We start from the raw sequence: 27868 nt of genomic DNA, 5'->3' as shown, positions 1-27868 counted from the left end.
GATGCTCTGTGACACATCAACAACCCAGCTTGAAAAACCTGGGAAATTGCAGGGATGACAATGTGAAATTGGTGTAACACAATCCATTAGTGAACATCTGCACAAGATTAGTACACCCTTCTCCTGAAATAATATGTGCTGCTCTCAGTATTCTAATGATCTGATTGGCTACAGGTTGTTCTATTCCCACCCCATTCAAAAAAGGGACATATTAGATGTTTAGAAAACTGAATACAATAAGTTGCCCAAACTAGTCCAAAGCACCCTAATAAAATACATATAGAGATCCAAAATTAGTATAATTTGTAATGAAAGAGAGCAGAGCAACTGGGAGGAATGCAAAAGAGGTTCTAATGCAAATCAGGTTTTTTTTACAATGTCAAAAGTAACCTGTCCTCCACTGGATATGGACTGTAAAAAGACGCCTAATGTATATATTAATATTTAATGACCAGACAGATGCCTTCCTTAGCCACTATCCCAGCAGGGAGTATAGAATTAGTCTGGCCATGTGTTCACATTACAAAAGCATCTCTATTTACAAAGTTCAAGATCGGTTTCAGCAAGTCTGCAGAAAGGACTGATACTTATAACCAGAATATTATTGATGAGTGCCACAATAAGTGGGTGGTAGCACATTGAAAGTCATTGCTGGTCAAAAATCAATCATTTTATAGAGATCCTCCAATCAAATTGGTGAATTTGTCTTAGCCACATGTGTTCAACTAAGAGTGGAGGGGGAATGAGTTTCCTAGGGAAAGACGCTTATCTTGATTCTTTGTATGCACCTGCTTCCAATCACAGCTGAAGCAGAAACAGGACCAGCACAGCATGCATCCCAGACACACGTCACATCAGAACTTGGTGCGGGAGCTTATGTAGTCTAAAGCTGGGTATGCACAACAGAAAATGACTGCAGATGAGATTTTACCAACTACTGAAAGTCCCGATGAGCATGCAGATATATGTGTACACACCTACACGATTTACCTTCAGGTCTGTGCTCATCTGTCATTACCATCTGCTGAAAAGATTGTGACTCTGCACACTCTATAGAGATCTGACTACGCTGCTGCTCGTGAGTGCCTACACACTACCACATTTGCCCAACATCTTTCCAACGTTGATCGTGATTTTTAGGATGTTTCTTAAACCAAATCAAACAATATGATGTGCTTTGTTATAACAAAACATGATGGTCACATAAATGCGATATCAGACCTCATGGTCGTTTATCATGTGATTGGCACAATAATTGAATGAAAAACCTGTAGTGTGCACCCAGCTTTAGATACTATTTATAAAGGATAGAACTGAATGGTTCAATTACAAGTTGGAGCCCACATTAAGTTTTCGCTTTATAAGAATCCTTCTCAACAACAAAAGAGTAGGCTGCCCCTTTGTGGGATTAACCAATTTTTATAAGAAAATAGCTCAATAATTCAATAGGAACTACTGACATTACTGAGGAATGAGGTATTTTTCGCCAAAAGAATTGACAAGCTGCATACTGGTGCAGCCCTAAAAAACAACTTCCTCCAGTGCATGTGTTAATGGCAGGTTTGAAAACTTATGTGCGCTGTAGTGAAGTAGTTAAATGGGTTAACCATGTGCTTTTCATGTGTGGCACTTTTACCATACAAAATATTATACTGGTCAGTCACGCACTGGGGGGAGGGAGGTCCAGTCGTCCAAAAGTCCTCCATTCAGGCCTGGAAAAGTGGTACCCAGGGCACAGAATACTTCCTGGTGACAGGTCCCTCCACCCAGGACCAGCCACCTTACAGCAGGCAATCGCCGAATGTTACGATTTTCTTTTCACATCTACAATGCTGTACACCTGCCCATCTCTCCCCCAGCGCTGACAGTTTGTGTGAAGATTACAAGCAGCACCAGCAGCAAGCTCCAACTCCACCAGGGAGAAGGTAAGAGTCAGGGAAGGAGGCTTTAAATGTAAGTGTGTCAGGAGGGTAGCAAGGGGGCTTTCAATGCAGTGCATGTAGGGGTGTGAGATATTACCTTAATAATAGAAATAAACATTTAATTGTGGTGGGAGCTATTCATTTATTGATGGAAGCTATTTATTTGATGGTGGGGAATATTTAATTTAATAATGTGGTTATAGTGGAGCTTATTAATATAATGTGTGGCAAGGGGACCATTCATATAATGCTGGGATGCTTTATGGGCTATTAATTGAACATGGGTCTGAGGATGGAGAGAAGGAGGGCCATTTATTAAGTGTGACTATTAATTGTTTACATGCAAGGCTGTTTGGGAGGAAATAGGTTTATTTATTAAATGTGGATACTATTAATTTGGAAAAAAAGAAAACTAAAATACACCAAAAAAAAACCCCACAATCTCCAAGGTTACATGTACACCCAAAATAGTCGGCTACTTGCAACGATCCTGTAGACATGCAGCAAGCAGCTCTCCAGCTGCTGTGAAATTGCAAGAACCAGCCAGAGAGACATAATAGTCCGAGGTGGCTAAGTGGTTAGCACTTCTGCCTCACAGCACTGGGGTCATGAGTTCAATTCCCAATCATGGCCTTATGTGTGAGGAGTTTGTATGTTCTCCCCGTGTTTGCGTGGGTTTCCTCCCACACTCCAAAAACATACTAGTAAGTTAATTGACTGCTAACAAATTGACCCTAGTTTCCCTCTATGTCTGTGTGTGTATGTTAGGAAATTTAGACCATACTTGCCAACATTTTTTTTTTTTTTTCAGGGAGATGCCGGCTGGGACGTGGGCGTGCAGGGGGCGGGGCTGCGAAATCGCGTCATTTTGGCCCCGCCCCCGTGACGGAATGACGCAAATCGCGTCATTTTACAGTGGGGGCGGGGCTAAACGCCGCGATTCCGGGTGAATCGCGGCGTTTAAACTAAATTTTTCCCCCTTCCTATCAGGGAGATTGCCACACTCGTCCGGGAGACTCTTGCAAAATGCGGGAGTCTCCCGGACAATCCGGGAGAGTTGGCAAGTATGATTTAGACTGTAAGCTCCAATGGGGCAGGGACTGATGTGAATGAGTTCTCTGTACAGTGCTGCGGAATTAGTGGCGCTATATAAATAAATGATGATGAGAAAGCACTGCCAGGCATAGAAAAGACCCAGCCACGTCCATTCCACAAGTACTGTGGTACTACTGATCCCAGCGTGCCCTGCCAGACACAGTAGCTGCAGAGCCTCAGAATACTCTCCTCAGAATCCATTCATACGGTCTTTGTTACAGACAGACACCTTTGCTGGGACCAGTGCTTGCCCACAGCACTCAGCCTTCCCGCTATTGACTATCTAATTGTATCCCCTCCATCTGCCACCAGCGCTCTCCCTTTTATAACACTCAGGTGGGTGACGTCACGCACTGTATCCGCCTTTCCCATTAACCTATTGGCTGCTGCGGTCGGACGGAGAGAACCGCGCTTAGTGTATGCTCTGGAAATCCTCTCTCCGAAACAGAAGGGGTTAAGGGAGGAGGCGGGGGAAGTGACACAGGTCTCGCCTCCTGATTGGTCGGGCGCAGCCACGCCCTCTCCCGTTCGCCGAGCGCCTCTCACACACACACTCAGTCTGTAGACGGGGAGCGAGCGAGTGACACGATGTCTGCTCTCTGCGGGGCTCCCCAGCGGCTCCTCCCCACCGCGTCCCGGTGAGAGCGCCCGGGCTCCGCTTCAGCCTCTCCCCCATGTCCCCGCTCTCCGTTCCCAATGTGGACTCCTTCGTGTCTCCTTTGTAATTGTCACAGGGGATCATGGCGAGCCGCCGGGCAGCTCCACCTGAGGAGGACGGCGAGAGGAAGCAGCAGCAGCAGCCGCCCCTTAGTCCGGGCATTGAGGTGAGATCCCGCGGCTGTGGTGTGTTATGGGGCTTGGACAAGCTGTTGCTCTCACATCCTGGATCATGTGTGGCAGTGCTGGGGTTTGTAGTCCTACAGCAGCTGGCCGGCCATAGGTGGTTTATCTCTCACCTGTGTGTAATGATATAATTATATTACTAATAATGGGAATAACCACAGTCGGTCCCCAGTGTGGCCTCCCTGGCAGGAGACACTTAGCCAGAATAACCCACATTGTCCCCCCCCCCCCCCCCCTTGAAACTTGTGACTCCTCCTCTTTAATTCTCTTTTTATTCCTGGGTAGCTGGTGCATTCAGACAAGTGTGCCCAGCCAGCACTGCTGCAATACAGGCCTGCAAAAGTCAACACTGCTGCTGCACTTTACACTAGGCAAGGTTTAAAAGCATAAATTTGGTGTAAATGGGGAAGAGTGGCACTGGTCTGCTGCAAAACCTCTTTGTGAGACCTCACTGATAATGTAACTGTTATGGACTGATGAGGGGGTTTGTGTAATGTTAATAGTTTGTTTATGGCTGCTGTAAAATTTTATGCATAGATCTTCCAATCGCACAGACCACTTGGAATGGAAGAATTGACAGGATGCCATACACCTTGGGGATCCAGATTCTGCAAAAATCATACCATATGGAGTGTTGGAAGTGCTGGAGATTGAGGATTTATTTACACCTTACTACTTTGTTTTGTACTTTTGACATACTAATAAAAAGCGTGTTAGAAAAATAGGTAACAATAGTGTCAGTGGCACCAGTTCCGCCATTTCAAGCTATGTTACCACTGCGTTTAAAATTTCAGAAGACAGTATGACTTAAGTCTCAGAAAAATCTCATTCATCTGCATGCAGACGTTAGATTTTGTGTTTTTACCCATTTTACTAGTGCATGTGAGTTGAACAAGTGCGTTTAGTCAAACTCTTGTGTGGGCACATTGCTCCTTAGGTTCTGACAAAGAGTCACTGTGTTTTTGACACATCTCATTGCTGTATTCCATACACTTTATGTAGTTTTGTGTGTTATTATGTAGCCCATTGATCTTGGGGCCTTTATGTCTTGATCTATCTTTTCGTGTGTGTTTCTGTAGCTATTTTAATCTGGTGCTACAAGTGGATGTAAACATAAAAATCTTATCTGTCAGAAATTCTTCTTGTGTTTTTGTTTTGTTTAATTTTATTTATTTAAGTACTACAGAGTAAACTGTCATTTTAGAACTATTTAGCTCACGTGCTGTAGTCTGGTATTTCTGTACTGTGAAATGTGTGTGGGGACCTACATTGATGTCTGTCAAGACGGATATGTGCTGACTTGTTGTATGTAAAAGCTAGTGAATTTACACACCTTGCACTAAGCTGAATGAAAGACAGCTGGGTTTCTTGCGCTAAGTGATGAGGGCCTACAGCACAATCCCTTAGGATGACATATCCAACGCCCATTTCTACCTCTTATCACTTTTCTGTGCCGAATATCATGTGTGATCATAACAGCCCCAGGCAGCTGCGTTAGACTTTGGAATGAAGCTGGTTAAATGCTTCTTGCGTGACTTTTTTTTTTGGTTTTTAAACTTTCAAATAGTTTACTCCCTCCAGTAACATTTAAGCCAAAGCAATAGCTCTAGAAATTAAGAATAAACCTTACTTGCATTGTTTCAAAAAACTGTCAGCAAATATACCATATTTTGTATTATTGTTTTGTTCATTTTCCAGCTTTGGCTGGGTGTGTCTTGCCAGCATATTTAAACACACTTCAGCTAGGCTGTTATGAATAACTGTACATTATGAGATGATCCCGAAAATGCACAAAGTACCAAGAAAAAGAATTAATTTACGTTCATGTATGTGGTGGGCATGCATTATATTAAAAAAAAGTATTTGAGTTGTCTCTTGTGACAGGTGTCAGAATTTTACTGTTGCTGAGAATTCTCTGGTGGACTAGATTACCACGCACAGTTATATTCCATTTTATTGCTGGTGCAAGAAATGGCAACTTCTGAGTTACACATTGTTTTGCAAGCAGCTGGCTATTCCGTCTGTGTGGTTATGTTTTGGTTTTTTTATTTGAAGGTAGAAAAACTACAAGTGAAGCAATGCTCAATGAATTGTTCTTTATAAGAAGTGATTTTACAGATATGAATGCTTTTAGGAGATCCATTGGGAGTCTCACAGTTTGTAAAAATGACTTTCATGAACACAATTTGATTTACAGTGTCTGTGTCCTTAGGTGGCTTCAGTGAGCGACATCTCCCATATGGGTGGTGTTACCATTTAATATCAATAAAGGTCATAACAATAGATTTTGATTGTCCGGGATATAGCTGTAAAGTAGGTAGCATGTCAATGCAAATGATTAGATTCAGCTATGGATGGAGTGGGTGGAACTACTGAAATGTGTTGGGTGTGTTTTTGCAGATTTATTCTAAATGTAGCTATACATCAATCATTTTAAAGTGCCATATTGTAGAGAGTATGTGTTTTCCATTTCTGCTATGTATAGAACCACTGAAAGGCTGGTTAGTGTGGCGTCATTTTTTTTGTGGAATTGAAACTGCGCATTCTGCTCCAAATATACAGGTCGGGTGTAGAAACATGGAAACCTTAGTAGAGGGACCCAAGTAATAATTTCATCCACACAGATGGGCTCAAGCATTAGTTACGCAAATTACACCCCAGAATGGTCAGGATCATGCATTGCCCTGATTACCTATTACACAATCATGGCTGTAATTTTAGATGAAAAACATGATCGGCAGCGGGCATAGCAAATACTCTGTGATGTGTGTGCAGTAATTTGAATTGTAAGACCATAATAAGTGAGCTGCTGGAGATCAGTTCACTGCAAATTTCCACCAACTTCATCAAAAGCCAGTCCGATGAGATCTCCATGGAGCAGGATATCTATCAGTTGCAATGCATATAATCGCTCATCACACCTGGCAATCCACTCTGCAATTTCAATGGTGCCAAGGCTTCAGACTATCAACCAGTGGAGGAAAATGATATGGTGCCATGTTCTTGACCAATGGATGAATGCCAGCCCAAAGACCTCTACAGCCCTGAGTGCTTGCTTCCAACTATGAAGGGTTCTGGTGGTTTCTTGCATAGTTTGGGTGCAGCCATTCCTTTTACAAGTTAAGGTTAATGCAAATCACTACCCATTGGTACTGTCGCCATCTTAACCCCAGTATTTCTTTCCTGATTGGAGGGGTCATCTTCCAGGATGACCATGCCCCCATCCACAGAGCACTTGTAGTTTGTCAGTGAATGACACTGATGATATCCATGTACCTTGTCCTTCCCAGACATCCGATCGGAACCCAATCGTGCAGCTATGGAATATTCTGGAGACACCTGAGACAACACCAGATGAGTGACATTCATTGGATGAAAAAAAGTGCTGTATCTCTGTCATATATCCTCGGTGGAGTCATGGCCCAACACACTATTATGTGACTTTGGTCCACTATGGAGGCGCAATTCAGTTGCCGCCGTGCAAATTGCTGTCAATTACGGTAGAAATCTAATTAATTTTTCCTCACACCTCTGGGATTCAAGGAAAAATGAGTAGAGAATTCTGTCAAAATCTCCGCCGCAAAGTGTCTTTTGGTAGGTTCATAAGACACTTTGCGGCTAATTGAATTCCCCTCTAAGTGTATGTGACCTTTTTATGCTGTCAATACCACCCACTATCCTGTGATTTGTGGTTATATTATTTGAACCACTGACAAAGCAGAGATGTTTTATATAGTTGCCTTTCTAAACCAGTGTGTTTACCATTTGTAAAAACGCTTGAATATTTGGTTGTTCTGTTACAATTTATGTCCATATCTATGGGATATAGTTGTTTACATTAAAATAGAAACTCATTTCTGCAAAGAATGAAATTATAGTGAATGATAACATGTCCTTCTGAGTTTGAATATCTGTTGCTGCTGTTGAGTCTCCATCTTTCGTACTTTGTAATTAAAATGATTATTGCACCTTACTGTATAAAGTGTTAATTTGTGCACTTTCACTGTATTCTCTGACAAGAAGATAAGAAACTGCAGAGAGCTTGTTGGTTGTATTTCAGGAGCCCCAGAAGGGCGTGACACACACTATCCAGTTGTGATCCTGTAGATGATGTGAAACCGTTTGTTAATATCTGTTTGCTGTGACTTGCCAGTAAGTGGAGGTACGTGTCAGGGTGAGGTCAATGAGGGGCGGAGGTTATTGAAATGGACTATTAAAAATGACTGATCAGTTTTCTTGTGGCTGTGATGTTGTTCTCTGTGGTTGTATGGCTACTGTAAATTGCTGCAGAATGAATGAAAGTTCCTTTCCTGTTCAGGTAATCCCATTAAATACTGGATGATGCTATGTTTTAAAATAAGTACATCTCTTGCTAACTTTATTTCTTAAGATTATTAGTCATTTTCTATAACTGCTCAAATGCAATGCTATATATGACCAACCTAATTGAGCTACCCCCACGTACCTGTTGCCTTTTAAAATAAACCATGCTTTTTTTCAATTCTTAAATTTTCCTTCTTGCAATTTTGGTGGTGAGGTGTAGTTGTTTTGAAAAGCGCAGGGGGGGGGGGGGGGGTCAGATGAGTACATGCAGTCAGTCTAGTGAGTTCCAAATGTCTTTTTGAGATGTCTTGAGTGCTGCACTTTGTCAATACATAACCAGATGCCCTTTTAAAAAAAAAAATAAAAAAAAATACGATGAAAATAAATTAGTTGAAGATGTAGCCAGAGGCGATTCCCTGCTCATACTCACTAGGTAAAACTAATGTGTCTTACCTGTGATATAGTTGACTGCATATACCCTGTGGATGCCATGTTATCATATACAGTGTTATTCAGTATACCCAGAAAATTTTGCCAGCCGGGTGCCATTAAGTAGTAGTCTCGTGAGGGCAGTTTTAATACTTTGCAATAATATTGAAAACTGTTGGAGGTTATGGCCCACACCTGCCAGGAGTGGTCAGACTGGTGGTCAGTGATCTAACACACACTGCTGGCTGTAGTGCTCATATAGTGCCTGTTCTAATACGAGAGACAATGGTTTGTTCTATTATAATAGGACTCTGTTGGGCTCCAAGAGCCGGGTAACAAGTAAAAACAGAAGCAGCCGGGTGGAGCACCCGGGAAATAGGTGCTGGATAGAACACGTATATATGATGATAGAGATCATTAATCTGTATTGTGGTTCCTTACTCTGTACTCGTATGGACAATATTTGGTGTATCTAAGAATAACGTAAGGGCTCGTCCATATACATCTCGAGATGCGTTCTGACTGAAACTGCATTCTGGAGATCCACTCTCTATGCTGATTGCCTTTTGCTGTCCACATGAACAATAGTAATATAGGCGACTTGGAAGAGACCTTAAGGCAATGGTGCTGATCTCATTTTCTCATAGATAACCTCTGATCCGCTTATTTCACTGCTGTTCATGTGGACATCCATAGAGTTGTCTGACTGTTTGGAACGCAGCTCAAAAAAACCACTTGTGTGGGCAAGTGCTATATGAATACGGAATATGCGTTTATCATGGAAATATGTTTTATAGCGCCTGTTCTAGTGGTGGCTGCGGCTTACTGCGCTGTAGGTAATCTGAGTTTATCTAGTTTGTATGAACACTCGATCATGGTTTGGAGCAGGGATAATGACAAATTCTAAGCTGAAATCTCCGTCCAAACTTCATGAGCGTTCAACTTTAATTATTCAGCTTTCTGAGGATGCCTAGATGATAAACTGTTCAGTAAAAGTCTGGTGTTTACACTGAAATAATCCTTGTCTAGGGGGTCTCTTCCAAATAGAGCGCACCAGAGGGGGTACCATATCTTCCTTGCCCTAAGAAATCTACCCATTCTGTACCTTGTACTGAGTTTTATTACAATAAAGCTGATAAAGCTGATTTGTTTTAGAATGTTGGACTTAAGTTTGTTTTGTTGTTCTGTGATAAAGCAGTTTGTTCTGTTTCCCATGGTAAATATAATGCTGGCTGGAATTGGGGCAGCACGGTTGCTTAGTGGTTGGCACTTCTGCCTCACAGCACTGGGGTCTTGAGTTCAGTTCCCCACCATGGCTTTATCTGTGTGGAGTTTGTATGTTCTCCCTGGGTTTGCGTGGGTTTCCTCCGGGTGCTCCGGTTTCCTCCCACACTCCAAAAACATACTAATAGGTTAATTGGCTATCAAATTGACCCTAGTCTCTGTCTGTGTGTGTGTGTTAGGAAATTTAGACTGTAAGCTCCAATGGGGCAGGGACTGATGTGAATGAGTTCTCTGTACAGCGGAATTAGTGGCGCTATATAAATAAATGATGATGATGGACTTATAGGCCGTTCTCACTGTTTTCAGTGTGATGACCTGCATTAAAGTAGCAATAGACAGTGGTTTTCCTATGATGGTCATATAACTGCACCAAGAGTAACAGAGAATGAGTGGACCCTAGCTAAGGATATATAGAGTAGATGTGTTGGCAGTCCAGCGTTTTCTGTCTTTGTTGTTTTATTCTAGGAATAAAGACTTCATGTTGTGAATGGCATTTCTTGATTGTGGCTTATATCCAGCTTTCCTGCTGTTTGTGTTGAGTTCCTCGGGCTGTGTCCTGTTGCCAGCTCATTGAACCACCCAGTGCAGAGGTCACCTGTGCTTCAGTTGCTATATCATACTCGCTTGTTTCTTGTGTTTAGAGCAGCAGATTATTATAAATTTTATAATAACAATTATGAAACATTGGCACATGGTCAGGATGCATATTGCACTACAGTAATTCACAAGTGATTTTAATGGATGTAAACATTGAGGTATATTATATCTGTATATTGTCACTTCACTGTTCTTTAGGAATACATGTTTATTATGAGGAATAATGCACCCCCTACTGTGTATTACTATGGATATTAGAAGTCACCTTGGACTTCCATGACCTGTTAGAAAGTATTCTGATGTGGCCTAATCTAATATATATAAGCCTAGCGGCGTGTGTTAGTCTGTGTGTGAGAAAAAAACCAAAAACAAGCTGCAGCGCCACCTGCTGGGCGGAGTTATACACTGACCTACTAAATTCTTAGCTTTATCTAATATATAAAAGTAAAAGCCTAGCGGCGTGTGTGTGTGTGTGTGTGGAAAAAACTATTTTCTCAGAAAGGACTCATCCAATTGACCTGAAATTTGGTATACTGACATTATTTGACAAAAAAATTAGAATAGTGAAGTCAGTTAACTTCCATCATCCCCCCTTCCCCCCGTGGGAGGGGTAGTAAAGGCTAAATTTACGAGTTGAGGGCTCAAACTCATTTTCGTGAGGTAATTTTACGTCATGAACACACATTAAAAAGGGCGCTTGCGTCGGGAAGTAACGCTCTTCCCCTGAAGAGGCCTGGGCTAGGCCCAAGTGCATGACAAGAACCTTTTTAAGACCTTAAGTAGCTTGATTTGACTAGAATGCATGAGTATCATGCACGGGTTAACTTGTGACTTCATATGGCCACAAAACTCTACTTCGTTATGACCTGATTGATCCATGAATCTACATTTTTGCTTTGAATTCCCTGCGGGAATATGAAAAGTAACAGCCAAATCTGAGTTGGAACATACCACCATAGCTTATTTTATTCACCTTCTTTATGAATTTTAATTTACTACCTATTTGTAATCTAAATCAGTTATTTTCTTGTGTTTGCATTAGAAACCGCTATAGATATACATCTCTCAAAGGCCCTGTATTATGGGGCTAACTAACATATTTTAAAGAATTGAAGTGTTCATTCTTAATTTGTCAGCATGTTTGTCATGTAAGGAGGATGTGCTTCTCTATCTTTCATTATTCTGAGATAGAGTATGAGTGACAGACTTGCCGTCTTGCTTGGTAGGAATGGATAGAGATTGTCAGTGACCCCCCTCTCCCCCCCATGAATTTTGGAATTTTATGGCAACTTCTGGCCGTGCATCAACTATTTAAGGGGAGTCTCTGGTAATTATTACTTTGTAATAATTCTGTATGTCGTCAGTATTTCAAAGAGCAAAAGATAGAGGAGATTTCACTTTCAAGCCGATTCTTTCCGTAGATGCGACTCCAGTTTGTGAAGCATTGAAGGTGCTGTCTGAGCAGACAATGGCAGTGATAGTCCCTGTGTGTTTGCAGCCTGATACAGACACGCGGTCTACAGGCAACAGCTCCTTATATTCGCTCAATTGTTCTTGGGGCTACCTGCTGTTAATGTTTAGACAAATGTGGTAACTGTTTATTTTACATGTTTACACTAAGACCAGGCGGTTGTTCTGGTAACCAAGTATGGTGCAGCTTCCAGGTTCTATTTGACGTTTCTGTAGATATTGCTCAGAATAGCTAGGAAATGGAAACACTTTTATTTTGCACTTGAATTACCTGGGAAAATGTATAATGTTTATGAAAGCAATGCACTAAGCTCTCAACCGCTCGTGGCGTCTCCCCCAGATGCCCTTAAAATTTTCCATACTGATAGCACATGTTGTGAAATACTGCTGGATTCTTTGAAATATATAATTATGGTAAACATTCAGGATGGGATATTAAAACAAAAAAAAAAACAGCCCTGACCTCCTTGATACCATAACTTTTTTTTTATTTTTTTTATTTTTTTTTATTTTATTGCTTCAGCTTTCATGTACTTGATCCTTCCATATGTACTGTACACAGGCTAGCCAGCGTCTGTTTTACTATTTCCTTCGTGATTTAAGAAGGAAAAAAAAAACAACCAAAAACCTGAAATGAGCCCAGGGCCAATGAGGCTTAAACACAGAAGAAACATAGTAACGTGTGGCAATAAATAAGCTAATAAATTGGTCATCTGAAGGTGGAAACTTCTTTTTAAAATGAATTATTGCCATAGTCACCAGTGCCTTAGTAGCTGAATTATTACACCACGTAGTAGACCAGTGTTGGCTAACCTGTGACACTCCAGGTGTTCTGAAACTACAAGTCCCAGCATGCTCTGCCAATATATAGCAGCTTATTGCTGGAAGGGTATGCTGGGACTTGTAGTTTCACAACACCTGGAGTGTCACAGGTTAGCCAACACTGTGGTAGACAAATTGATTGGTGAGCAATGCTAGGATTCAATTTGTTTTGGAAAATTGAGACTGCATGTGGGATAATAGAACATTTAAATGATTATGTAAAGTTTTGTTTTTTTTAAATGATTTTCTAATATTGTACATTTATGCTGCATTCATTTTGTTCTTTTACAGTGTACCGTGTTGGGGACATGACTATACACACAGTTTGGCCATTTTGTTGTCTGTACCAATATCCATTATAATGCAGCCAATCGCTGTGCTTCATGCTTCGGCAGTGGCTGCCAGTGAATGGATAGGCTGCTTTCGGATAAATAGTGGTTCAGACTGCAAAATGTCTGCCTCCGTCCGCTGTGTGGGTGACAAAATATCTCAGCTGTATATTGTGTTTCGAAAGAAGTATTGTTTAAATATAATATTTTGCGTTCCCCCACCAGTCCTTTTTCTTGAATGCAGCCGGATTGCTCGTCTTACAGAAGCACTGGTTACAAACAAATCAGTTGACGTCTAATAAGGCTGATACTTGTGTTGAAGAAGTAACATTTTCCTCTTAGGGTTTGGTCGTCGAGCTCTAATCGGATAAACTGGCTTCAGACTGAATGTTAGTGGTAAGTTCCCTACGCTTTGCTCAACCAAGGCTGCTGGTCTGACGGACACACCAGTATCACAACCAGATTTATGTCTGTCCTTTTAATAAACATTCTTATTCCTGGGTATAGACTCCTACCTCACCAAGCACAAGTTTCCTTGAATTGTGCAGTGTCTCCATGCTTGGCCTCACCTGCTTCCTTAGAGATGATGTCAATAGGAAACTGCCTCATGAGAGCCTTTGAAAAGCAAGATCCCCCAGCTTTGATTAAAGGCAACGGCTCTGCCACCTACACACAGTGATAGCAGTTATTTGTGCACTCATCTGAGAGTGCAGCTAATTAATTCACTAGGAGCAGGTGACATCACTAAGGCGCAGTTTTATTGCGACCTCCTTCACCTAATACATATTGTACAGGCTACTATATGGCTGTTCAGGGCTGGTTGTAATGGTATAACACCTCTTTGGGGCATATTCAATTGTCGGCGGAAACGCCGAAAATCTTGCGCTCGTCGCACTATTACCGTTACTACGGTAATAGTGCGTGTCAAAACAGTTAATACGGTAATTTACTCGCTGGATTTCAGCTCGCAGCTCCCTGAGCCGCGAGCTGAAATCCAGCTACCTATTACCGTATTAACGGTACTAGTTTTTCCGCGGCGCGGAAAACTAACAATTGAATATGCCCCAAATCATACAGTGCAATAGACCAGAATATAGTGACCTATCGGGTGACGGACTGTGTGTAGTGTCTAGGACACAGCTGTATACTGCAGGGTACAACAGGATCCTGACACAATGCCTGAGATAGTGTATTCCATCAACCAGGTGACAGATGAATGACTTTCTTTCTGCAACCCTTTTGCATAATTCCATACATTGGTAGACGGAATGCCATGGTGCATAAATACTTCACATGGCCCAACACCCTATTGCTTGACCTTTTTATTGATACATATGATAATGCATTTATTGTATCAAAGTATCACATGAAACCTTTTTAATGGCCTGTTCCGCTTATATAAATGTAGTCTGAAAATAAGATGCAAATTATTCTCTGTTCTAACTGCTAGATAGATCTTACATGTAATATTTAAACTATAAACCACTCGACAAAAAAAAATAAATGGAAAGGGCAAGGAGTTGATCTGCATTTTGCATACGTTTGCAAATGTAAACAATTCTCCTTTAGTGAAGCCCTCTGATCTTCTTTTAGGTGTGCTCTCCTCGTGCATGTGTAGTCTGTTTACGCAGTAATAAGTTACACAACTAATAAGTATATAGCGATGGGGATAAGACAGGAGAGAGTCTGAAAATAAATGAGGGCCGTGATCTCATTTTGGCAATTATGAGCTTAGGTTTTAATTATTAGTCAGATACGCCAATGAAAACGATATGAAAGACGCACACATACTGCTTTAGAATTTGTTCAGTTGGCAGCAATTCCTGCAAAGATTACTAATGAAATCTAAAACCAAGCAGTATGTAGATTTCTCTATCCAGTTTTATGACTGGATAATGTATATTTAGATTTTTATTAATAATAATAATAATAATAATAATAATAATAATATCTTAATATTTGCCCAGTGATGAACAGGCGACCGTCATGAGTCATTTTTTCTATTGGTTAAAGTGCTTCTGAGGGTACAGAGTGATCCCAGTGCACTCACACAGTCTGTACGACGCCCACGTGGGTTGAGGGCCTGCTTGTGGGATCTGTGACAACTGTTGCCCATCACTGATTAACCCTCAAAATGTTGTGACAGCACCTTGTTAATCTATTCTACTGCATTGTTATATCTCTGATCTGGTCTTATGCTAGTGCTTTGACGAATAAATGTTCCCTAATTGTGATGTCCGTGCACAATATACTATGGGAACATGCTCTGGATGAATATTTAAATCCTCCACCTGGGTAATGTAACACTCGGACATCCATAAAGCTGCAACTGACCTAAATATTACTTGCAGAAAATAATGGTTTATGTGTAGTAAATGGAAACGGTTTCCCCGCTACACAGAGAAATGTTCTAAATGCGTGAAGCTGGTATCATGATAATGGCAAGTATTCATAAACAAATAAAGAAGTGGAAGTTGCTCAATCAATTTATAGGCTATAGCAGGTGCTTGAAAGTGTGGGTTATCCTGAAAGGAACAAACACACAGAGAGATCCCCAGCACACTGCTATAGCCAGCAACAGATATGTCATTTCTACTGTAGATAAAAATGCAAAAGTCTTGGTTGCAGACATTTTGCAAATGTATGTTAAAGCCACCCGCCTCTCTAGAAATGGCAGATCTATAGCAGTGTGATATAGTCTATAAATTGATTGAGCAACTTCCACTTCTTTATTTGTCTAAGAGGCATGTTGGTGTCAGTAGCTGAGGAGTGCTGACATTGGATTGCTATTTGGAGGTTTCTGGGGTACCTCTTTGGTAAGTTAGCTCTCAATTTAAAAACACATATGTATGGCCCAAATATATGGGACTCTCATTGTTTAGAGTTAGGACCACCCTATTAGCAAAAGCGCAGTGGAGTGGCGGGTGGCTTTAACATACATTTGCAAATGTGTGCAACTAAGACTTTTGCATTTTTATCTACAGTAAAAATGGCAGATCTGTTGCTGGCTATAGCAGTGTGCTGGGGGATCTCTCTCTCTCTAAGTATTCATAAACCACTTACAATAGAACGCTAGGAGGGAAATATACAGACTTTTGGGATGCTCAGAAAAGATGAAGCGTATAACTGGCCAAATGCAGGTTACAGGCTCCTCCATTCTGTCTGATTACATCCATGATTGCTTCCTTGCTCAGGGCAGTCATTGAAGTAACACGTGCCAATTTCAGGCAAGACTGACAAAATTGTGTTGCGTTTTTTCCCCAGACACTGACAAGACGGGAAAATTGGTTTGTCACCAAGTGACTCGAACTGGCAACTGTCCCTAAATGTCCCTGGAAGTGTTTGTCTTGTTTTGTTGTTCAATTCTCCAAATTCTCTTGGTCTGAATGCTTGCTGTGTTTCTCAGTTTGGCTTTTTGTTTAGTGTATGTTAGCATCTACTGTGGGTACGTTTTTTAAAAATAAAGTGTAGTAGTAAGATAATGCTGGAAGGTGGCCCACCATTATATTATGAGGTATAACCCCACACAGTGATCCTGCCATCAGTACTTTAGTAGAAACCAAATATTAGGATATTGTATATGTAGGATTCATTTCAAACAACCCTTCCTATTGCAATTAGAAGTGATCTTGCCACCCATGTGACAGCACTAGTAGCTGGTCACATACACACTTGTCATGTGAGTGATGTCCATTCAATCTGGTTTTACCCCCACAGCCTCAGTATGCGAGTTAGCCCCAGATGGCTTTGGCCTGGTACACACTGGCATGGGATTTGCATTAATAAATGTGCAGTTGTGAACTAGAGTTTTTGTTGCATTTGGAAGGTCCCTCCATTGATCTCAATGTGTTCAACACGCATTACACGCATTGAATGGATCCAGAAGCATTCAGGAAAATGTTGCGGTGCACCCGGGTGCAAGTAAATGTGCCAGTGGGAATACAAACATTGCTTCTATTGTCAGACCCTTTTACATGCTTTGTTCTAGTATTAAACACTGTAAATGCATGTTATTTCAATCTATTAGTTATGAGGCTTTAGGAAGTGGGAATTGCAATCCAAAGTGCAGGCCCGCTATGATTTCAGACATATGAAAGCTCTTACGAACTGGAATACGTTTACATGCGGTTTGTATACTGCAAAATTATCCTAGGAGTAGATGGTCTTTCTATTTGAGCATAAAATGAGGCTTTTCTACATTTAGTATGGTTACTTAGAGTAACACTCCCACCGCGTCAGAAGTGACATGTGAAAGCTTTGCTCGTGTCTGCTCTGAAGTCTCTTTTCAAGTAAACTATTTCAAACTTCTGGAACTCTGTGGGAATTAAACCCCCGGTACATTTGTGTGCGCTATTTACTTTACTTGTGTGCATACTTGTCTCCATATCGCAAGCTTGTAATTAGACACTGTAATGTAGACTGTGGCTCTCCAGCTATTGAGGACCTGCGAGTCCTGGTCCCGGCGCGGCTGCTTGTGGCGCAGTCCCGGCGCGGCTGCTTGTGGCGCAGTCCCGGCGCGGCTGCTTGTGATTCCTTAATGGCTCTTCAGCCAAAGTTTGTGTGCGCCTGCGTTTACTGTTGGTGTTTTACTGCTAAAGTAATGCCTTTTTGTTTGCCAAGTCTTTGCAAGAGGGTCAGATATTTTCCTTCAGCAAATAGAAAATGCAAGTTGTTCCAATATGAAAATGCATCTAGCCTAAAGTCCTATAGGCTTTGTATACTCTTGTGATTACTTTTTAATGCAAGTTAAGCTTATGTAAATGAGGCAGTGCATATTTGCACATGTATGTGAGTTTAACTTGTGTTGCAATGCAAGTTTTTTGTACCATTTCAGTGAGCTTGATATGCATCAACATTGTAGAAAACTTCATAAAAGATTCATCTCTACAGGAGTGGATTGCAAATGCAGTTAAGACGGGATTACATGTGCATTTGGCTTGAACACATGTTTTAAAAAACAAAAACAAAAAACAAACCCACCACTCCCCAAATTGAATATATGTAAGCTCATATTAAATTTGGGTTATATTAGTTTCCAATTGTGTTTTTTGAACATGTGATTAAAAAACATTGCAAATGCCAGTTTATATGTAGCCTTACAGGCCTAACTTCTGGTATATAGTGGTAGAAATGTCTCGTATGACAGAACCTTATTCCTGCCCCCACCTTTAGAGGGTTCAGCTCTACACTGCACAGTGTTTTCTGATTGCCACTATAAAAGCGCCCCCTACTCGGCAGTATGTCATGATGATAATGGGAACCAGGCTGGTTGCGAAATGTGTATGAGGACATGCTGCCCAATTTTGTTTATAATGTATGGAGATTTGCCCATTCATTTCAATGGGATTTTTATTCGAAATACAGGCAAATGAAATGAATGGACCATTGAAACAAAGGGGAAATGCTCTGTTCCGTTTTCTGTTCAACCTTTTTTTTTTAAAGACATAAGTTGACTGTAATATATGGATAGGATTTGTGGACAGCAGAAGATGGCTTGTTTGTTTTTTTGTTTTTTTTTAAAGTAGGCTACAATTGTATTTGTTTCTTCTTTTTTTTTTTCTGTTTAGAAGGGAATTGAAGTACGTTGTGTCCATTTTTGTAAGTCTATTGAAGATATGAACGGTTAAAAACATAAGTTTCTTGTTCCTAAACCTGTATTCCCCGCAATTCATGCTAGTGATGTCTGTGTTTTTTATTTTTCTTTATTGTATGTTTTCATTTAAAGGTGAGGCGTAGGTTGAACTGTTGGACTGCACAGCAAAGCTGTCACAGCTTGTCATCTATCTTTAGAGATCCTTAAAAAATTCCAAGCTCCTGACTCCAGCTTTCATGTAGAGGAGAGAGAAGCGGAGGGTAGTGAAAGTGATGCATCTATTGAAGGCTTCACATTTTAATAAGAACTATAATAGAAAAGGGGAGATGGGATTTCACTGTGCACACCTGGTTCTTAGAGGTGGCGGCTACTTTGTGGGCTGAATCCATTTTCACTTGGAACTAATGACATCGCTGAGGCACATTCTGTTCCAAGGGAATCGATCGGCTGCATTCTTGGGAATTAGATTTACTCTGCAATATAGCTGCCTGCACTGTGTATAGGAGAAATGTACACTTACATACTGGGGTCACCAGAGTAGGTGATCAGTGCGCTTGTGTAGTACTGACGCTGGGCTGAATGTTTATCACCAATAAAGTACAATTACTAGTGTCCCAATGCTATTTATAGCTCCTTCAACGTGATTTGTGTGCTAACAATGACTCAATGCGTTACACTGATATTGCAGTAAATCATTATTTGCAGAAGTCTGGTATCGCCTATACTTTACATATATCTATAAATAGGAAAATGGATAAGAGATCTTGAACAAAATCTCTGTGTATAACAGGTATCACTCATTACTGGGTAATACTTGTGGTGGTGCCGTTCCTGCCAAAGTAACTGCAGCAGGAAAGGCTGTATTTTTCTATTATGAGAAAACCCTGCATGTTTCTCTACCATCATCATCATTTATATAGAGCCACTAATTCCGCTGCGCTGTACAGAGAACTCACATCCGTCCCTGCCCCATTGGGGGCTTACAGTCAAAATTTCCTAACACACACACAGATTGGGGTCAATTAACCTACCAGTATGTTTTTGGAGTGTGGGAGGAAACTGGAGCACCCGGAGGAAACCCACGCAAACACAGGGAGAACATACATAGATCGTTATTTCACCCAACAAGAAACAAGTTACGGTTTCTTTAAGGTTTGTCATTGGCTGTTTTACTCTGTTGTTTTGTGGAGATTGGCTTTAAGCTGCCTCTTATGTTTATTGATCTATATATACAATTGCTGTTTCCTTTATGCTGCATTTCCTAGATAGATGTATGAGTGATCTTGTTCTAGAAAGCTCCTGTTTTTAGAGATCTAACCAGAATATGTAGATTGTGGTAAGCCTTAAAAGGAAACATCTGGTTTTAGAAAACCACCAAGTGCTCAGAATATGCCCTTTTGTTAGTTTAATAAGTTATTAACTTCCGCGTTTTGGGCAGTACAGCGGCAGAGGAATGTACTGCTGTAGATGATGCAACAGGGACCATAATCATTGTTACAGTGGTGAAGGAACATGTATGAGACACCGCACATCAAGGAGCACTGTTATCTGAGTGTGCTGTAAGGGGGGATAGTCTCATTCTGACACAGGCTATAAGAGCCATGTATTACCATACAGGAAACCTTATTTCTCACCATATTTGCATGTCTTGATTTGTTCTGGGAACTGCTTGTTTATGTGAGGAAAAGTGAAGTCTTGCCCATAGGCTCTAACGAAACAGTGCTACTAATGGGCACATTGTAAATGAATTTGGAAGTTTGGGTTTTTCTGTAACTTATGAGCGTAATGTCTAAAATACCTCTGCATCCAATGCTGCGGACCTTTGTGGCACACTATAAACGCTAATAATCCTAATAAAGACTACAGTTGTATAGCCATGCTCTCCTCACAGTGACTGGAAAAAGGTGATTGGTGTATTTGACATCCCCCCCCTCCCTTCTGTTGTTGTGCTCCTCACAGTGACTGTACAAAGGGGCACTTATTGACAATGACTGTGTATGACATTCCCTCCTTTATTATGTAATGTAGCAGAGATCCTCACTGGCTGTAGGTGATACTGTGACTATGCCCCATTCCCATGTGCAGCAGTGCTCCATACATCAGTGCCTGTAGAATGTATAGTTTGTGGTTACATGTATCAATCCAGGTATATGCCTGGTAAGAAGGAGAGCAGCCCCCTTATTAAATACTCTTTATCTTGATGGCCTTGTCCACAATGTGAGTTTTATTGTTCTACTTAATACACATCACCTGATGTATTGGAATTTCCCTTTCATTTGGTTACTCCATACAGTGACTGTAGGATGAAGTCCTTGGTGGTCATTCCTGTGTGTATAGCATCTATCTGTGTATAGCATCCATCTCCATACAGTGACTGTAGGATGAAGTCCTCGGTGGTCATTCCTGTGTGTATAGCATCTATCTGTGTATAGCATCCATCTCCATACAGTGACTGTAGGATGAAGTCCTCGGTGGTCATTCCTGTGTGTATAGCATCTATCTGTGTATAGCATCCATCTCCATACAGTGACTGTAGGATAAAGTCCTCGGTGGTCATTCCTGTGTGTATAGCATCTATCTGTGTATAGCATCCATCTCCATACAGTGACTGTAGGATGAAGTCCTCGGTGGTCATTCCTGTGTGTATAGCATCTATCTGTGTATAGCATCCATCTCCATACAGTGACTGTAGGATAAAGTCCTCGGTGGTCATTCCTGTGTGTATAGCATCTATCTGTGTATAGCATCCATCTCCATACAGTGACTGTAGGATGAAGTCCTCGGTGGTCATTCCTGTGTGTATAGCATCTATCTGTGTATAGCATCCATCTCCATACAGTGACTGTAGGATGAAGTCCTCTGTGGTCATTCCTGTGTGTATAGCATCTATCTGTGTATAGCATCCATCTCCATACAGTGACTGTAGGATGAAGTCCTCGGTGGTCATTCCTGTGTGTATAGCATCTATCTGTGTATAGCATCCATCTCCATACAGTGACTGTAGGATGAAGTCCTCGGTGGTCATTCCTGTGTGTATAGCATCTATCTGTGTATAGCATCCATCTCCATACAGTGACTGTAGGATGAAGTCCTCGGTGGTCATTCCTGTGTGTATAGTATCTATCTGTGTATAGCATCCATCTCCATACAGTGACTGTAGGATGAAGTCCTCGGTGGTCATTCCTGTGTGTATAGCATCTATCTGTGTATAGCATCCATCTCCATACAGTGACTGTAGGATGAAGTCCTCTGTGGTCATTCCTGTGTGTATAGCATCTATCTGTGTATAGCATCCATCTCCATACAGTGACTGTAGGATAAAGTCCTCGGTGGTCATTCCTGTGTGTATAGCATCTATCTGTGTATAGCATCCATCTCCATACAGTGACTGTAGGATGAAGTCCTCGGTGGTCATTCCTGTGTGTATAGCATCTATCTGTGTATAGCATCCATCTCCATACAGTGACTGTAGGATGAAGTCCTCGGTGGTCATTCCTGTGTGTATAGCATCTATCTGTGTATAGCATCCATCTCCATACAGTGACTGTAGGATGAAGTCCTCGGTGGTCATTCCTGTGTGTATAGCATCTATCTGTGTATAGCATCCATCTCCATACAGTGACTGTAGGATGAAGTCCTCTGTGGTCATTCCTGTGTGTATAGCATCTATCTGTGTATAGCATCCATCTCCATACAGTGACTGTAGGATGAAGTCCTCGGTGGTCATTCCTGTGTGTATAGCATCCATCTCGTTACATTGTGTAGCACATTGACAGGAGGGGGAGCTGTGCAGTGGTCAGGTCAGTACATGTGACAATGTGACATCACCGCTCTTTTATTTATTTTTTTAAAAAAATTATTTATGGTTTGAGTACCAGGTTTCCAGATTTTTCTTAAAGGGACTTGCAAGCTTAATACCAATTTCTAAACGCCCAAATTTCCTTTTTTTTTTTTTTTTAAGTATGATAATCTAGAAAAGAAAATATAGTGTGTTTCTCCTAAGAACATAATTTATCATTGCATTTATCTCAGTTGAAAGAGCAATACTATCTTAAGCAGACACCTTTCTTTAGGGGGACTCATGAATACATATTGTTGGCTGTTTTTTTTTTTTTTTTTTAATAATTGTGGATTAATATTCAGAACACACATGTTGTAAGAGGGAATGCTGGCAGTCATTGCTGTCAGATGTCTTCCAAAACTGAGGCTTTGTGAGAGGAGAGAAACTGCAGAACAACAAACTCCTTTTAATAACATGGTTGGCCAAATTGTTTCTCAGTGACAAACTGTTCATTTTCAGGCCTCTAGTTATTTAATTTATGCCTTCAGTACACAAACATCAAGGGGGGAAAGACAAAACAATAACAGCTGTGGGGGAACAAGGAAGATGCATATTAGGCGACTGTGCAATATTATGTATTAACAGCCATTTTTTTATGGTGCATACATATTACACAGTGCTTTTACAGAGAATACGTAATGATTCCCTTCATGCCCTCACAGTGTAGCTTACCATCTATAGTCCCTGCCTCATACACAGTTATTTAGTCAGAAGTCAGTCATCCTGCCAGTACGTGTTTGGAATGTGGGAGGAAACCACAGGAAACCCCGGGAGAACATGCACGCGGAGAGGGTACGAATTAAACCCGTGATCCCACGGTTGTGAGGCGGCCATGTTGACCTTTGGGTCAAGTGCACAAAACAGGTTGTTTTTATGCAAATATTAATAAAAATGTCCCCATTTTACATAAGTTTTCAGCATCCTCTGGTGCTGACTGATCGTCTGAGGACAAAACTACATCAATGCACTTGGTTGCATACAGCCTCTCGTCACACATTTTCGTATCATGGATTTTGCTAGAAAATATTATTCATAGGGAGACAAGAGAGATGTTGTCCCAGGGGAATAGGGACATACCAATGTTTTTATATGCCATTTAATAGGGGCAGGCCCTGGCATTGAAAGCACACAGCGGCTGTCGGCTCCGCCAAGGAGGAGCGGCTGCACGTGACGGTTTTTTTCCTAAGCCGACAGCCGCTAGAGCCGACGGCAGTGAATCTGAATAAGAAAAGCCAATCCGTGACGCCAGTGAGAGCGAGGCACCGCCGATACTTCTGTCCTGGCTTGTGTAGAGGGCAGGCAAACCTTTAAACGCTGCAAGGATCTATAAAATATATGAATGCATGACCAAATGTGAGGAGATGAACTTTGCTTCTTCATTTCATCTGGTCTCTTATTGGCAGTTACAGGACCAAAGCTGCAGCTCAAATGTGATCTTTAAACGGGGATTTTATCCCACATCTCAAGACTTGTACCCACCCCCGTCCCTCAATCTGCACTACAGTTGTATTGCTTCTCCCACAGTGGGCAGCTCACCAAGGCTGCTGCACAATAAGGGAAGTGCACAGACAGAAGTTTGGGAAAGAAAAGGGAGCAGATGGTGATAAGTAAAACTCAATAGATCTTTATTTTAGCATATTCCATCCTCTACTGCCAAGAACATTTATTTGTGAACTGCTGTCAGATTCTCAGTGAATGTGCTATTGGAACAGCAGAAGGAGAGGAAAAATCAGACTACTCTAAGTCTTGCAAAGACGCCATGACGCTCCAACAATACCAAGATATTCTGTGTGTTTCTAAACCTCTGACTGATTTACAAGCTGCATATTATATTCAATATGCAGAGGCACAAACCAAGGCAGACTGCGTGTTCTGGTGCCAGCCAGCCACCGTGCCTAAAGTCTTCTGACTGGTACACACTTTCATTATTGTTGTATACTGAAATGTGTCAATGCACCAATTATCCAGCAGATATATTTTTCTTTTTCATATAATCCTATCTACTGCCAAATCCCTACACATTTTCAGAGCTGGTAAATGAGTGACATGGAGTCGTCTGATCTTTGGCATTACCCAAGGTGACCTCCCTGTGTGTCAAAATGATTTCACCAACTGGGTCTCCTGCTGCCGTGGTCATGACAAGACCTCAATTGTTCATTCATTCAGACACAGTTGTGTACTGAACTGTGAGACATGAAAAATCTTAAAGGGCGTAATATTGAAAGTACTGTACTATCTGCTGGGTCTTGGAACATACAGGTATGAATGGCGTCCCAGATGACCTGTAAGGAGCTGCTAAGTTTGCCCCTAGCACTAAACCAACAAATCTTTTTTTTTTATATCCCATTACTGTTGAACATTTGAATCATTATTTATAATAAATTTGTTACACAATTTTGTACCCCCTATATCTCTCCCTTACAGTACCAGTTACACATTGAGGATGGGCTATTTAGGTGCAGCAATGTGTAATTAATTCGGTGTGGTCAGATTTAATGGACTATTATGTTTTAGCTCTAAGACAGTGTTGGCTAACCTGTGACACTCCAGGTGTTTGTGAAACTACAAGTCCCAGCATGCTTTGCCAATATATAGCAGCTTATTGCTGGAAGGGTATGCTGGGACTTGTAGTTTCACAACACCTGGAGTGTCACAGGTTAGCCAACACTGCTCTAAAGTGTACTATGAAATCCCAAATACACAGTGCTGAAGACTTGGTTGACAATGGTGTTAATGGAAACTAATAATTTATCCCCAGCTCTCCCAGACTTTGAGAACTCAAATGTGTAATATAAGATCTTCAGTGACACTGAATGGCACAAGTTTCCTGAAGGAACAGGGTGTATTGTTAATGAGGTGTATGTCGTATGTCTACCATGTTACACAATTGTGTTAAAAGATATTTCCGCCCAAAATATAATATATATATATATATATAATAGTTTTGGGTGGTTTAATAAGTAACATTACTTCTGCTGTTATGTGTAAAAAGGTGTCTTTCTGTTACGCTGGACACACGGGCTATATGCATAGCCAGTCGTTTGGATTACAGCTAAATGATCACAGGGAGCCGTGCAGGCAGGTTGTCTGACAACCACTTGGCGATGTGCTCATCCGCTTCCCTCACTTACAGAGAAAAAGAGATTTTATACCCCCACACAGTGTTAACTTTTCAGATAACTTAAGCTGGGTACACACTACAGGTTTTCCACCCAACTATTGCGCAAATCACACGATAAACGACTGTTGGGTCCGATATTGTATTTGTGTCCCACGATCATGTTTTATCGTGCCAACGCACATCGTATCATTTAATTTTATAAACGGGCTAAAAATCACTATCTGCGATGTTGGTCAAATGTGGAAGTGTGTACGCACTAACGGCCAGCAGTGTAGACAGATCTGTGACTGCACTATATTCTTTTCAGCAGAGATCGCATCGGGAGAAATTTTCTGTAGTGTGTACCAAGCCTTAGTCTAAAACAGTCACTGACAGATCAAACCTGCACACAGTGTTAGATCTGGTCAACCTTAACTGAAATCTTTATTTAAGATCATTTTTTAAAGCTAAAATACCAGCTGACTCATAATCAGAATGCAACCAGTAGTATTTATGTTCTAATATTACAGGGGCTAAAATGTTGTACCTATCTTTATACCTTACTGCAAGGCATTGTCGTATGTTGTCTTATGCTTAAACACAAGGCTTCCACACTTCCCTGAGAGCTCCTGGGTTAATACGATTGTGAGACTTTAAGTGCATATTTCAGTATTTGATTAACTCTCTTTCTAAATACAAACAGTAGGTTTAGTGGTCCTACTGGAGCACTTGTTGAACTTTGATTTCAGAAGAAAAGAAAAAAAAAATCGTAGATGGGGCCACCCACTCAATTATTCGTGTCTTCCATTTGCACATGGTCAGTGTTACCTCTGACTTCTCTCAGACAGTCTCACACCACCTTGTAATGATGATCTAAGACTGTAAACATTAGTAACGTGAGGTCGCTTTTCAGAGGAAGATGTGAAAGCTGCACACAGCGGTATGATCTGCTCAGTAGTTTGATGTTATTTATTACTTATTTCACATTACATGGCAGATTCCAAACCCAAAAGTAACTTTCCATTAAAGTTATCTATCTTTATCTGATTTGTCCTTTTGTTCCTTGGATTGTCTAATATACAGTATGGGGACTTCAGATCACTTTGGTTTGTACACGCTGTTATGTAGCTTTTACTAAGTACATTTTTTTAATTACCATTGTATCTAGTCTTTGTCAGTTTATTCCAATTAAAATATATATTTTGTACATATCTTTCTATAAGTAGTAGTACACTATTAGCTACAGACCTATATCTTTCTATAAGTAGTAGAACACTATCGGCTACAGACCTATATCTTTCTATAAGTAGTAGTACACTATTAGCTACAGACCTATATCTTTCTATAAGTAGTAGTACACTATTGGCTACAGACCTATATCTTTCTATAAGTAGTAGTAGTACACTATTGGCTACAGACCTATATCTTTCTATAAGTAGTAGTAGTACACTATTGGCTACAGACCTATATCTTTCTATAAGTAGTAGTAGTACACTATTGGCTACAGACCTATATCTTTCTATAAGTAGTAGTAGTACACTATCGGCTACAGACCTATATCTTTCTATAAGTAGTAGTAGTACACTATTGGCTACAGACCTATATCTTTCTATAAGTAGTAGTAGTACACTATTGGCTACAGACCTATATCTTTCTATAAGTAGTAGTAGTACACTATCGGCTACAGACCTATATCTTTCTATAAGTAGTAGTAGTACACTATTAGCTACAGACCTATATCTTTCTATAAGTAGTAGTAGTACACTATCGGCTACAGACCTATATCTTTCTATAAGTAGTAGTACACTATTGGCTACAGACCTATATCTTTCTATAAGTAGTAGTAGTACACTATCGGCTACAGACCTATATCTTTCTATAAGTAGTAGTACACTATTAGCTACAGACCTATATCTTTCTATAAGTAGTAGTAGTACACTATCGGCTACAGACCTATATCTTTCTATAAGTAGTAGTACACTATTGGCTACAGACCTATATCTTTCTATAAGTAGTAGTACACTATCGGCTACAGACCTATATCTTTCTATAAGTAGTAGTACACTATTAGCTACAGACCTATATCTTTCTATAAGTAGTAGTAGTACACTATCGGCTACAGACCTATATCTTTCTATAAGTAGTAGTACACTATTGGCTACAGACCTATATCTTTCTATAAGTAGTAGTACACTATCGGCTACAGACCTATATCTTTCT

At 40.8% G+C, this 27868-nt stretch overlaps 1 protein-coding gene across 2 annotated transcripts in view; it reads left to right on the top strand.

The window, feature by feature from the left end:
- Nucleotides 1–3560: 3560 nt before the first annotated feature.
- ARHGAP21 (Rho GTPase activating protein 21) overlaps nucleotides 3561–27868 on the top strand; it is a 127538-nt gene continuing 103230 nt past the window's right edge. Inside the window, exon 1 of one of the 2 annotated variants that reach the window (XM_075211967.1) lies at nucleotides 3561–3841. In XM_075211967.1, coding sequence (XP_075068068.1) covers nucleotides 3758–3841 — 84 coding nt within the window. In that variant the 5' untranslated portion in view covers nucleotides 3561–3757. The remainder of the gene's footprint in view (nucleotides 3842–27868) is intronic. The other variant, XM_075211968.1, reaches the window with a different exon arrangement.

This window comes from Mixophyes fleayi, chromosome 5 (assembly GCF_038048845.1).
Source record: "Mixophyes fleayi isolate aMixFle1 chromosome 5, aMixFle1.hap1, whole genome shotgun sequence".
Lineage (NCBI taxonomy): Eukaryota > Metazoa > Chordata > Amphibia > Anura > Limnodynastidae > Mixophyes > Mixophyes fleayi.
This window is presented reverse-complemented; position numbering and strand designations above follow the sequence as displayed.